The sequence below is a fragment of the Tyto alba genome, unplaced genomic scaffold (assembly GCF_018691265.1).
Source record: "Tyto alba isolate M040663 unplaced genomic scaffold, T.alba_DEE_v4.0 Super-Scaffold_2, whole genome shotgun sequence".
In the NCBI taxonomy this organism is placed as follows: Eukaryota; Metazoa; Chordata; class Aves; order Strigiformes; family Tytonidae; genus Tyto; species Tyto alba.
In genome coordinates, this window is record NW_024881282.1 from 73,427,189 (window position 1) to 73,439,456 (window position 12,268).

Below are 12,268 nucleotides of genomic sequence, written 5' to 3' on the forward strand. Positions count from 1 at the left end.
GCACTGGAGGGGGTCACAGGCTTGAGCACTGCTCCACCATCCTACACTAAACCTACCGGGAAGGTGAACACCTGGAAACCGCTGGCAGCAACAGGGGTCTTCAGAGCAACCAAGGGTCTTGAGAGCTCTGGTGGGTGGTTGTCAGGCATCCCTCAACAGCAGGGATCTAGATTTGGGGGCTCACTGAGTGGAACTTAAGAACCACTCAAAGTTTAAGCTTAATGCCGCTTTTTTAAAAGCTATTCTGAAGGCAATGCACATCCATCCCAAAGAAGAGGTCACAAGTATTATCCCGAATAAAACTAGAATGAATACCAGTATTAGAATATGGAGAAAAAAACCTGACTTTACATGGAGATAACAGACCCTTATTTCAACCTCACCTTCTCCCTTACAATAATTTAACAATTTGGAGCACAAATCAGCCATTTTTTTTTCAGGCTAGCAATTCTTTGCTGCACTGAACTTTTGGAGGGCTTAACTACTTTGTTTAACCCATTGTCTTGCATCCTGCACCTTCCAAAATAGTTTATCAGCTATCCAAGAGAAAGAAATGCAAGACACACTCATCCAACCCCTCCTTCTTTGAAAGCATAAGCTAACAGACTAGCAAAGCAAACTACAAGCAGCTCAGGCATAAGCGTATGAATGTTACCTTTGCCATTGGACAAATACCCTGTTCTCATTCATTACATGTTTACACATTTTAATTAACATTACATTTTTACTTCAGAGATACACTATGTAACTGAAGATTAAAGGCAAGCTTGTACCAATGCTCCTCTAAGTTACTTTGCACTCCAAACACTAATTCAGGATTTCAGAGCCATTTCTGTTTATGAACTGGCAGAAGTATTTCAAAACTGCATTTTAGGATGCAGCAATATTCCCAATAGAGTTACTAAGAACTATTTTCACTTCCAGAAAATAGAATACCGTTAAATACTTACTTAATCTTCTCATATTTTCAGTCAACCTGAAAAACAATGGATAGAACCCAACTTGTTAAATACATAGTGCAGTTGTGTACATTTGGTCCCTAAAATACTGTTCACAGTTATAAATTACATGTTTGTGCATAAAGCTTGTTATTAAATCTTTCTTGTAACTAATACAGACTACCTTACATCACACCAAAAACTGAAATGTAAAAGCTCTCCAGCCTAAGACTGTTTACAGTTTTTGAAAGGCATATGACGGAGCCTGGTAAATAACTCTTACTCTACAGCAGATAAACTTCAAATTTTGTGTCTTGGCCAATGCATTCAAAAACCTTTTGAGACAGTTCTGTGCTTTCAGTTTTATTATTTGTTATGCAAACACTTGCTCAAACCATGCAAAAAGTTGTTAAAAAAAAAGAGAGGAGGAAAAAAAAAAAACAACACAACAAACAACTCGTAAAGAAGCCAACAATTCCTCACAATCACTTTAGAGATTTACCTTCTAGCACTAAGTGGCTCTTCTGTTTCTACTGTATTCTCTTCTGGCTGAAATCTGAAGTCCTCAACATACTCCCCAAATTTGTCACAAAACCACTTCTGGAGTCTCGAGCAGACTGTGTGACTACGCTTATCTATAAAAAAAGAAGCACTAAGTATCAGGATATATCTTCATACCAAGCCTGCCCCTGCTCCCGCACACCATGCTTTGCTGGGAAGCAGACTCTGTACAGCTTTCCTGCCCTTCACCAGCACTCTTCACCATTGCACAGAAACCCTGACTGCACTAAACTGGTAAAATAAGACTAAAGGTGACTCCTGCTCTAAGTACAGCACATGGAAGCATCTTATTACCAGAAGTACAGAGATTACTCAAGCATCCTAACAAACAAGAATTTTTAGCAAACACTGTAAAAACATTTTCTGGTTAAGAGGTTCCTCTAAACAAGAGACTGACATAAATTTCAGCATTCCTATTGTGCTGAAGGGTCAGACTTGAGAAAAGCAAGTATAAAGCAAAATACTCCACAGCAGAGAACAGGACAACCACTTTTCAGCCATACAAATTTGACAGGAGAGGGAGGTGGAAACTTAAGCAAGATCACAGAATACCAGGTTGGAAGGGACCTCAAGGATCACTTGGTCCAACCTTTCTTGGCAAAAGCACGGTCTATTACCACTTCCAGCTGAACCTTTAAAGTGTCCAATACCGGGAAAGATCCTGCAAGGGGAATTTTTACTACCACTTTCCAACCATTTATAGGTTTTAAAGACTGTGCGCACATGTGTATGTGCACGCACACATATACACACACACACGTGTGTATATATATGCACACATGATAAAAAACACTCACATTCTTTTCTCTAGAGCCAGACTACAGAAATTATGCTGTACATGCCACTTTATATATATGGAATATATAGTCATAATACTGCCTGGAAGGTCTTATATGGCAAAGTAATGAAGTGATGCACACTTTCTGTATGTCAGCTGCAGTGGAAAAATATAACATAAATATATGGGTATATGGAAATAATATAAGGGTAAAAGCCTTAATGTAGCACAAATCAGAACAAAATTATCATGTTTTGCTTTACCTGTAACTCAGAAAATGACTGTCTACAAGGAATAGACAGATTATTCTTTGGAAAATTAGGTCAATACAGCAATGTCATGAAGAGGACACCAGTCAGAACTATCCCAAGATCAAACTTGGTACAGAACTCCATAAAATTATGTTATGATTAATCAGCCAACTACAACAGCCAAAATGATGCTTTTAAGCATGTGAGAAAAAGCAATCAGTGTTCAGAAAATAGAATCAAATTATATATTAATAAATGACAGGGATATCTAGAAAAACAGGGAATTTAGTGACAGTTTAGAGCTGAGACAACACTTCAATTTGAAAATAAAACAAAGTAGCTACCAACATGCTAATACTTCAGGTAGTACTGAGAAATAAATTTTGAGCGTACAAGACAGAAAAAAAAATGGCAGGCTGGAGTTCACATAACAGAAAGTGTTGACATTATGGGAGTATAAGAGGAGCAATTTCAAATTTAATCCACAGACTTAAAAACATAAAGCTCAAACAAGAAGTGTGAGGAGGAAAGTTTAAGTGTACTGAAAGATTGAGAATCTGCCTGTTGCCTTAGTTCTTTCAGAAATCACTGTTATTAAATTCATAATAAGCAGCAGCTTGAGAAATGTAGACGACAGTGTAGGTGTCCAAAAAATGAGTATGTCTTTATCTTATTCCTTCTCCAGAATGTCTTTTCTTTTAGAAAAAGGAAGAATGGCATAAAAGAGCTTTTGCAGTTGAGAACAAAATAGAGTATCTTTTCCATGTCTTACATCTGTTTTCTGGTAAGTCAAGCATCAGCAAAGCGTGCAAGAATGACAAAGTCAGACAACAGGTTTCATTACATTCCTAAAAGCTTTACAATACACAATAAATTCCTTGCTCAGGTGTGCAAAGTCAACTACAAAAAGTAAACGCAGAATCATGTACAGAGAGGTAAGAAGCTGCTCAAATCGTCATTCATATTCAGCTTCTTCAGAAGCCTGCTTAGGGATCCAGGAAGTTTTTCAACAAGGTTTAATCTTCTAAGGATCAAAAGAAAGGGGTGAAAAAATCCAACTGAATAAAGCTGCTAGTAGAGATCTGACCAAGATTACCTGTTCCATTGGCTTGCGTCTGTGGCTTTGCAGGTTGCTGAACTGCAGGCACCTCTTCTGTCCTACAAAGAAAACAGAAACAGTGTGAAATGCTACAGATGGAGACTTTTTTCCCTCTTAGGTAAAGGAAGTAACAGAACCTCCACAGTTTCCATAGCTGAGATAATGCAAGATGACAAGAGAAAAACAAACTCATGCCCTTTCGCAGGATTAGAAATATTCATTGCAAGTTGCACTTCGGATCCAGGGAAATACCACCCACTGGAAGAAGAGGTGTGGTTAAGCCATTTCCTGTCACCAACACCTCAATTTCATCTTACACCTACTAAATAATTTAGCATTGAATTTCTTGCATTACTTACGCCTCTGTGTTTTATATTCAATGCAATGCCTACCAGAAAAACCCTTCAGAGCTCTGACTACTCCCACAGTAATGAATGAAAAAGGATTCAATACTGCAAGTTGATAACCACAATACTAGAATAAAACCACAGTTTAGTGTATGAACCTAGAATTCTGCCATCATTACTACAGTCAAACACCACTCATCTTCACAATGAGAGGAACAGGTGTCAAGAATTATTTAAAATGTTATGTTGGTAAGCTCTTGAAACACACAGATACCAACCAATTTTAAAAATATCTTTTTAAAAACTTGCAAAACTTAAATAATGGTCTGAAAAACTGAGACAAAAATGTTCTAAAAATACACAAGTAGCAGGCATCATTGGTCTCATCTTTCAAAAACAAGTCAAGAATAATATTCTCATCCATTAAAAGTGATCAGATTTTGGAGAACACAAATGGTTTTGCCATTCTGCACATGTGCAAAGCTTCAAATTACATTTGCACTATCCAGTCTCCAACTGCCAACCTGTCTTGAGAATACTTCAGGCTTCAGTCCAAAAGTGTTCAGCCGCCCATGGAGATATCCTACAGAAAGATTTCTCTAACAAAGCAGCAGCTTTGACAGCGTAACACCAGCGACAGCAATCTTTACTTGACAAGGAGTTGAATGATTGAAAAGATTACTGTTTGAAACAAAAACATTTCAGTTGTGCTATCTCATTATTACTCATTTATCAGACAATATAGGTGCTTTCAAATGTTCCCTTCATCATTTGCTCCTCAGGAAAGGAACCAAGTGGGTCACTGGTCAGCAAATGGAGAAAGAAAAGAGGGATCCTACTGTACTGGGCAGACTGCAGCAATATAGACAGATATACAGTTCTGTCTCCTGCTGTTCCTCTAGAAAGAACATTAAAGAAAGATCTCGCTGTACTGTCTGCACATGGAAAAGGCAATTACTAATGTGTGCTGTCTCCACATCAGCATCAATGAATATGATGGAGAAACTACAGAACTAATTACCTCCTTTCCTTCCTAAGCATTCCCCATATTTAATGAACTTTCCACATCCTTGTTCATTTCTAAAAGGAACATTTAGAAATAATTTACTGATTTATAAATTATAACTGGACATCTATCAGTGTGGAAAAGCTGAATTCAACAGTTTCTGCTTTAAAAGTCACTTGTTTTCACACCTCTTCAGGACTTTTCCACATGGCTTCTGTATTTGCAGCAACTCTTCTTTTCAAAAGCCACCTGAAATTCCACCAGTTTCTTTTTTTCTAGCTAAACTTTTAACTTTGGTTTCTGTGAGGTTTTTCCCCAGTTTCTATAGAAACCACGGGTTCCTTGCCTAAAATCTCCCTCCCCACTTGCTCTTTCCCCCACTCTCTTGCAACTCCTCCATTTCCAGCTCTGTTTCTCTAAAGACAGACAGCAATTAACATGATCAAATTTGTACAAATTATTATACAGCAGTGTCTTGTTTTCCTCTATCAGCACATCAGATGGTTACACCATATAGGTGGGCATTTTCATCTGCAGTCTGTCACTGCCACCAGGTTTCACTGAAGCTGAAGACACATTTAGGTAGAGAGGGGGTAGTCATTCACAAACAGGTTCACAGTAGCAAGGAGCCAGTTACTCAACCTGTGCCACTTGTGTGAAGGCACTGGGGGGGTGTCACACCTGAATGGCTCCAGTGACAGAGCCAAGATGGGATCCTACTACCACCAGCCATCAGAGCCTTCAGACTGGGTCTTCCTTTGACATGCTGGAATCTATTTTCAGAAGCAGCACAGTGTCATTACTTTCATGTTTCTTCAGGGAAAAAAAAAAAAAAAAAAAAAGAAATATCAAGACAATCTAATCAAGAAGCAATTCTGGATAGCAGCCTCAGTGGGCTCCACCAGGAGCACATGATGGTTTTTGGCCCTTGTTGCTTTTTTGTTTCATTTTTTCTGGCAGTGTCTTACTTGCCATCTGTCTGTTACTCCTTCCCTATGAAGAACCTGACCTTTACGAATCATCAGGTTAATGACAGCTCATTATTGCACCTGTGAATCAGGTTATAATTAGCTACTTCAGACAGATTTGGGCCAGGAAGCTCAAAATTCATTGTTTAGGCTTGCACACCCATTGGGAAGCTCAGTCCCCAAACCAGGTCATGTTGAACCAGCCAGTACATCAAGACCACTGACAGAGGGGAGGAATTATCTTTCCTACAGTTTCTGAAGTCGTCTTCATGACAGAGATCAGTTAAAAGGCTGGAAAACATAAATGGTCCATAGAACAATGTAAAAGGCTGTGTTCCTATGCAGGCTTCCTAAGCGCAGCCTGCACCAAAGAAAACAAGCTTCATGAATTCCTCTGGGACCATGCCTTCCACACAGGAAAAAGGGTGTAATTGGTTACACCAACAGATCTTCAACCTGAGGCTGGGATGTGTTTATGCAACTAGAGATCACACCCATTTAAAAGCACAGGCTGATTAAAACAGATAAGAGCAACCACAGCCAATGGAGAAGACAAATGTGCCCTTTTTATTTTCTTTTGTTCCCCTCTTCTTTTTTTAATGTACTAAAGTCAGGGAAGCATGAATTTTAGAGCTGTTCATAACCACTATACATGTACCATTCAAAAATGACCAGCACATACTGATGCAGCATCCACTCAATGCCACCCCACAGAATAGCACCAAAACATTAGTTTTGTAGCTGCAAGTATAACTCAAGTTAAGGGAGCCTTGATGCTTAGGGCCATTTACTTTAAATAAACATTTTTGGTTTGTGCATATTAGGGCTTTAATACCGTTGTGAGTTGGGGCATATGTGAATCAACAGACTCTCCCCAACAACTGCGTGAAGACCAGACTGACTGCACACAACAGGTCCAATTGCTGCCAGGACGTTCTGAGACAAATTAAAAGCAATTTTCCTATAGGCTAAGCCCAAGTTCACAAGCAACCCATCATCATTCTTTTGACAGCTGTTGTGGAAGCCAGACAAGGCTGTTACATCCTTCTTACTGCTCAAAGCAACATGAATGTGTGTGCACTTCCATCAAAAGCACCTTCCAACCTCAGAAATGCAAAAATAAGCATAAGCAAGGTATTTTCACAGCCTAGTTTAAAGACATATCATTCTGGTATGCATGACTCCTTAACCTGAGGAGCTACCACAAAACTGACCTAAATTATTTTCATATCTTTTGTATTTCCTTCCCATTAAAATATAACAAACACTTCAGAAGCCTTTGCCCTTCTCACCCACATTTGATATAGCTAGCATCCTAATATGTAGTTTCTGAAACAAAAGAAAAGGTTTCCGAAGAAATTCCATCAACCCAAAGTTGTACAAGATCTAAAAGTTCATGGGCAGAAAAAAAATTAAAAAGAATCTCTTGACAGCAGCTACTTTACAAGCAGCCTGTCACCAAATCTACTAAGTTAAAAAAATAAAGACATGCACGAAGTGCAGCCAACTGGGTATGTTGGCAATCACATACATATACCAGCAAGCCTAGTGCAGCACAGCAGCCAGGCGAGAAGCTTTTGACCCAGGTCTCAGGTTCTTGCTACCTGTGCAGAGTCCCACCCTGATGGGTATCCTTCCAGGAGGGAATGTTTCCAACCTCCAGAGCAATCTCAAGCTGAGACAACATCTCACCAAAGTCAGCCATGCTCAAAACATCACGTGTGGAAGATGACATCATTTAACAAGAGGCCAGGAAGAGTTAGCCAAGATAAGTGGCACAGAAAGAATACTGGCTTATGCAGAAGCATTGTCTATTTGCCTCTCTTAAAAATAGTTCACAATGATACTAATAAAAAGGTTTGCACGAGTCACAGCTTGCTGGTAGGTGTTGTTGCAAAACTTTTTTTTTGTTATTTTTTTTTTCTGTGTGACGGAGCTGGCTCGCAATTTGTAAAATAAGGCAGCAACAGCCCACAATTTACAATAAACAAGCATTGCTCACACAGACTATTCCAAATTATTTATGCATTGTTCCACTAGCAAAATGTCATAATCTTCAGCTGTCGTACCAAATGCTGAGATGTCCCAAAATGTATCTATGGAAAACTTCAGCTCAGGCCACCATGTCTCTGAATACTCAAACATCTCAAAAATGAACACCATGACAAATAAAACCACTAAAAATCCTCCTCTTCCACTCCTCCCTGTGCACAACTCAATGAAAGAAGCCCATGTTCTTCACTTAAAAAAATAAATAAACCTAGATTATTAGCTCATTGTTTTCTCCTTGCTGAACACTTTGCAGCATGTATTTATAGAGCTACATGTATTGATTGACTTCACAAATATTTCTGAATACTGCAAATATTAAAATAATTTCTTCCTTCTTATACCACAGCATGGCTTGTTTTTTACTAGTAGTTCACTTCTGTAAGCAAAAAGAATACATGCAGACATGTTTATATGCATATCTGTTTAAAGACGGTATGAAAAATTACTTAACTGAGAAGCAGAGTGAATCTGGTTTTGTTGACATAGCAGAGGTGACTTTCTGCTGTTACTTTGCTTAATAAAACTAAGTTCCCATCAGGTGTAAATTTGCCTATTATGTATTTGACTGTGTCAGCCAACACTTCACCTGTAGTCCTAATAAAAGTATTTCAAAATGCCTAAAGTGAAGTGCAAAAAGATAAAAAGCAGTGAAGAATTTCACACAATGGAGCGCAACTTAAGGAAAAATCATAGGCAACTGGATTTTTCTCCTGAGTAGAAATTGGAAATTTTTCGAAGTCTTATTTTGTTGTCATCTTACAAATACCTGCCTGTCCCAAAAAGGTTGGACTATTAGTAACACTGGTTAGAAAAAGACTCGAGTAAATGGGATAACTGGCTGAATGTAATCCCCAACTGCAATACCCTAGATAAGAGGGCTAGTGTAATCCTTAGGATATCTAAATGGAAATACAGCACTGAGGTGGACAAGTCATCCTACCTTCATTTAGCAATGGCACACCTATTAGAGATTTGCTGTTGTCCACAATCCAAGGCATAGATGTTGATACTAATATTGATAAATAAAGACCTTCAAACTCTTTTCTCTGTAAAACACACATACTCACAAGCTGCAGTGAGCCATATCAGACCCTAAACCACTCTCATTGCACTGAAATAGGACAGGATGATGGGTACCTTTCTGCAGAGGAAGATGGCTCCAAGTAGGTGAGAACCCAAAGGGAGGGTAACGGAGAAGGTAAAATGAAAAATATCCCACCTAGACAAGCATCAGGACACCTCCATAGCTAATGCAGCACGTATAGTCAAGTAATTCAGGTGTACAAGATGTGCTTTTACAGGAAAACATAGACAGCTTCTCTCTCTGTGAGCTACTAATTTATTTTAAGAGACCCTAGGCTGAAAGTGAATGCTTTCACCAGAATTCCTCAGAGACAGTCAGAGACCACAAGTGGCTTTCAGCATTGTAGTCAAGATATTTCTCTTACCTTGCTTTAGATATTCCTCTTACCTTGCTTTAAGTACTTCATTGACTTTTTGTTCTAGTTCTAATCTCCTCTGCCGTTCCCGTTCTAGCTCCTGCCTTAACGTTTCAGCATTCGTTTCTTCTCTCAGCTTCCTGAGCTCCTCCTCTGTTAATTAAGGGAGAAAAAAAAGATTTAGTTACTCTCAAGTATTTCTGTAAGAAAACTAAAACCTAATTATGACAGATTAAGTGTTATTTTTTTTTATCTGTGCTATGCCAAATTATATTCACCAGAAAAAACAAGCCATCAAGGACTAGAAAGACTTCACAAAAATCACACGGCTGTAACATGTACAGAATGTTTAGTTACAGTTGTTAAAGCAAGGAGAAAAACAACTTGAAAGTTTTCTTTTTGAGATGCGATGTATTAAAAATAAGCCCTCAGTACAAACTACCTTTACCTAAATAAAGTGTGATGTACTCTTCATTCCCCAAAGAAATAATCAGTAGGAAAGGCTGTCTATTGACAAATCCAGTGAGCATAACAAAGAAAAAAATAAGTATATGTTTTCTTCCCCTATGTGTATGGGTAGGAAAAAACACCCATATACTCACATAAAGTTAAATGATGCCACACAATACGCTATCCATCACTTTCTGGCACCCCTGTATTTTTATGTAAGTCAGATGGCCCCGTTATGGACCTGAGTATCTTACAGTTTTAAGAGGGGTTATGAGATGAGGAACTAAGTTCAGATTTTTACCATTTTCCAAGGCTACAGTGTACCTTACTAACTTACATGTAATAATCTATATATAAATATATATACACACACATATTTACTTATACAAACACATATACACACTCTCATAACTTTTTTCATGAGAAATGAGTATCAAGTACACATAAGGCTTTTTTTATGGCTAATTAGCCTTGCTTTTTTGCCACTGTCAGTATCCTTGTTCATGACCTTATTTTACTCTAGAGCTACAACGGGGTCACTATCACTAATCGCTTTTCCCAGATGGGTATACAAGAAACATGACAAAGAGAAGATTTGGATTTTTTTTTTTCTTTTTAAACAAAAAAATTACTCTACATTTTGGTCTCTGGGCTGGTTTTTAAGCTCAATGTCAACAATAAATAGCAGAACAGCAGGTGTATTTCAAGCTCAGAGCAAACCAGAACAGAAAATACTTGCTAATTCCACTATCAACACAGACACAGGGATTCAGGCTTTACGTTGCTTTACAAGACTCGTATATTATGTTCTACCCTTCATCAACCTCTTCTGTTTCTTTTTACATAGTCCCTTGTAAATCAGATAATTTTGATACCTGAGCTTGACTCCAATCATTACGTGTTTTGAGAAGGTCTGGAGCCCTAGTGCAAATATTCAGAGGAACTGATAAACGTTCCCTTCTCTGCAGGAGGCCCTTGTGCAGTATCTCCGATCGTTTTATCTGCTGTGTGAGGTGGTGGCAGATTATCTGTATTCCTAAAGCACTAAGAGGTTTAGAGCACAGAATTAGGAGAGATGGGAAAAAGATAAATGAATCGAGAGGACAACATGACAACTTCCACTGTGAGGCTACAGGTTGAACTCCACCAAACAGAAAAGAGTGCTGTCATCTCCCCTCTGACACTTTGTTAGTGACACTGGAGAGAAGAGTTGGAGTACAGAAACCAAGTTATCTTCCCACAACTAAAACTGAAATTTATTTCCAAGGGTAGGGTAGGGAACTTTCACTGTTGCAGCAGGTATTTGTCTCTCCTGTAAATAAAAGGAAAGATATGGACATAAAGGCATACCTATACATGGAGCTGTTCCTAATTATGTGTCTACAAGGAATTTTAAATCCAACAAGAAAACTACGTTTATAATTAGCTTACGCTACTTTCAAGGGCTCGCCTTGTTCCAGAACAAGAGCATGAACACAGATGAGGGGAAACATCTGTTGCAGCTCAAATGCACTGGATCTTGTGCAATATCATGAAGATATCACAAAAAGTTCCAAAGCTCAATAGGGATGTCATCTTTTCAAGACCATTAAAGGGAAAAAATTCTTCATTAAGCACTGTTGGGTTTTTTTTAAAGAGGAAGTGACTATGCATTGTGTATACATAAGAAAACCACAAGTAGTGTAAATTAACCTCAATGCCCTTGAAAGTCTACTCAGATCTTCCAGCTTCCTTAAATCCAGTTGTTCTGATTGAGCTACATCTTGTTCTATTAAAAACAAAACAAAACCCCCAGAAACTTGACCACTTGGAGGACAAGCAGTGCCAGAGATGAAGAATCTCTCTATGCAAAGAGGCAGAGTTAAAGGGTACACAATGAACAAGGTAGAGCTACAAGTCAAAACAAAAAATAAAGTATCTTATCATTAAGGATTGCCACAGCTTCACATTTCAGTGCATTTCCTAACTTTCACGTACATGACTAATTCAAATCCACCCCACTATGACTGCTTTGGCCCCTCCAACTCTTTAAAGCAGTATTTGTTGCTCCTTTGGCAGCAGTGTGATCTGGCATTGTAAAACTTCCATGTTTGGTTAGTTAAATGCTTTAAAGTTTGCTAAGCAACAGAAACTGGGTGATGGGGGGAGAGGAAAAGCAAAAAAAAAAAAAAAAAAAAAAAAAGAAAGAAGAAAAAAAAAATGTACTTCCTCACTCTCTCCCCTGCAATAATGTACAATTTGGCCAAGCTGAACTGAACTTAGTAGACATTTCTCTAGCCCTGAAGGTTTCTCCTGTTGAATGAGTGAAGTTGTCTACAAAGAGCAGAGGTCACGGACCCTTGAGAATAGCCTGTAAGAACATTTCACCACTGTATCTAT

General features: G+C 38.4%; 1 protein-coding gene across 2 annotated transcripts in view; it reads right to left on the reverse strand.

Annotated features, from left to right (window-relative positions):
* The window catches only part of GRAMD4 (GRAM domain containing 4), an 82,583-nt gene that overhangs the window by 19,893 nt on the left and 50,422 nt on the right, over window positions 1–12,268 (reverse strand). For both annotated transcript variants that reach the window (XM_032996220.2, XM_032996218.2), the window contains exons 4-7: window positions 9,472–9,592; window positions 3,625–3,686; window positions 1,441–1,573; window positions 951–976 (exon numbers count right to left, since the gene is read on the reverse strand). In XM_032996220.2, the coding sequence (XP_032852111.2) occupies window positions 951–976; window positions 1,441–1,573; window positions 3,625–3,686; window positions 9,472–9,592 (342 nt within the window). The remainder of the gene's footprint in view (window positions 1–950; window positions 977–1,440; window positions 1,574–3,624; window positions 3,687–9,471; window positions 9,593–12,268) is intronic.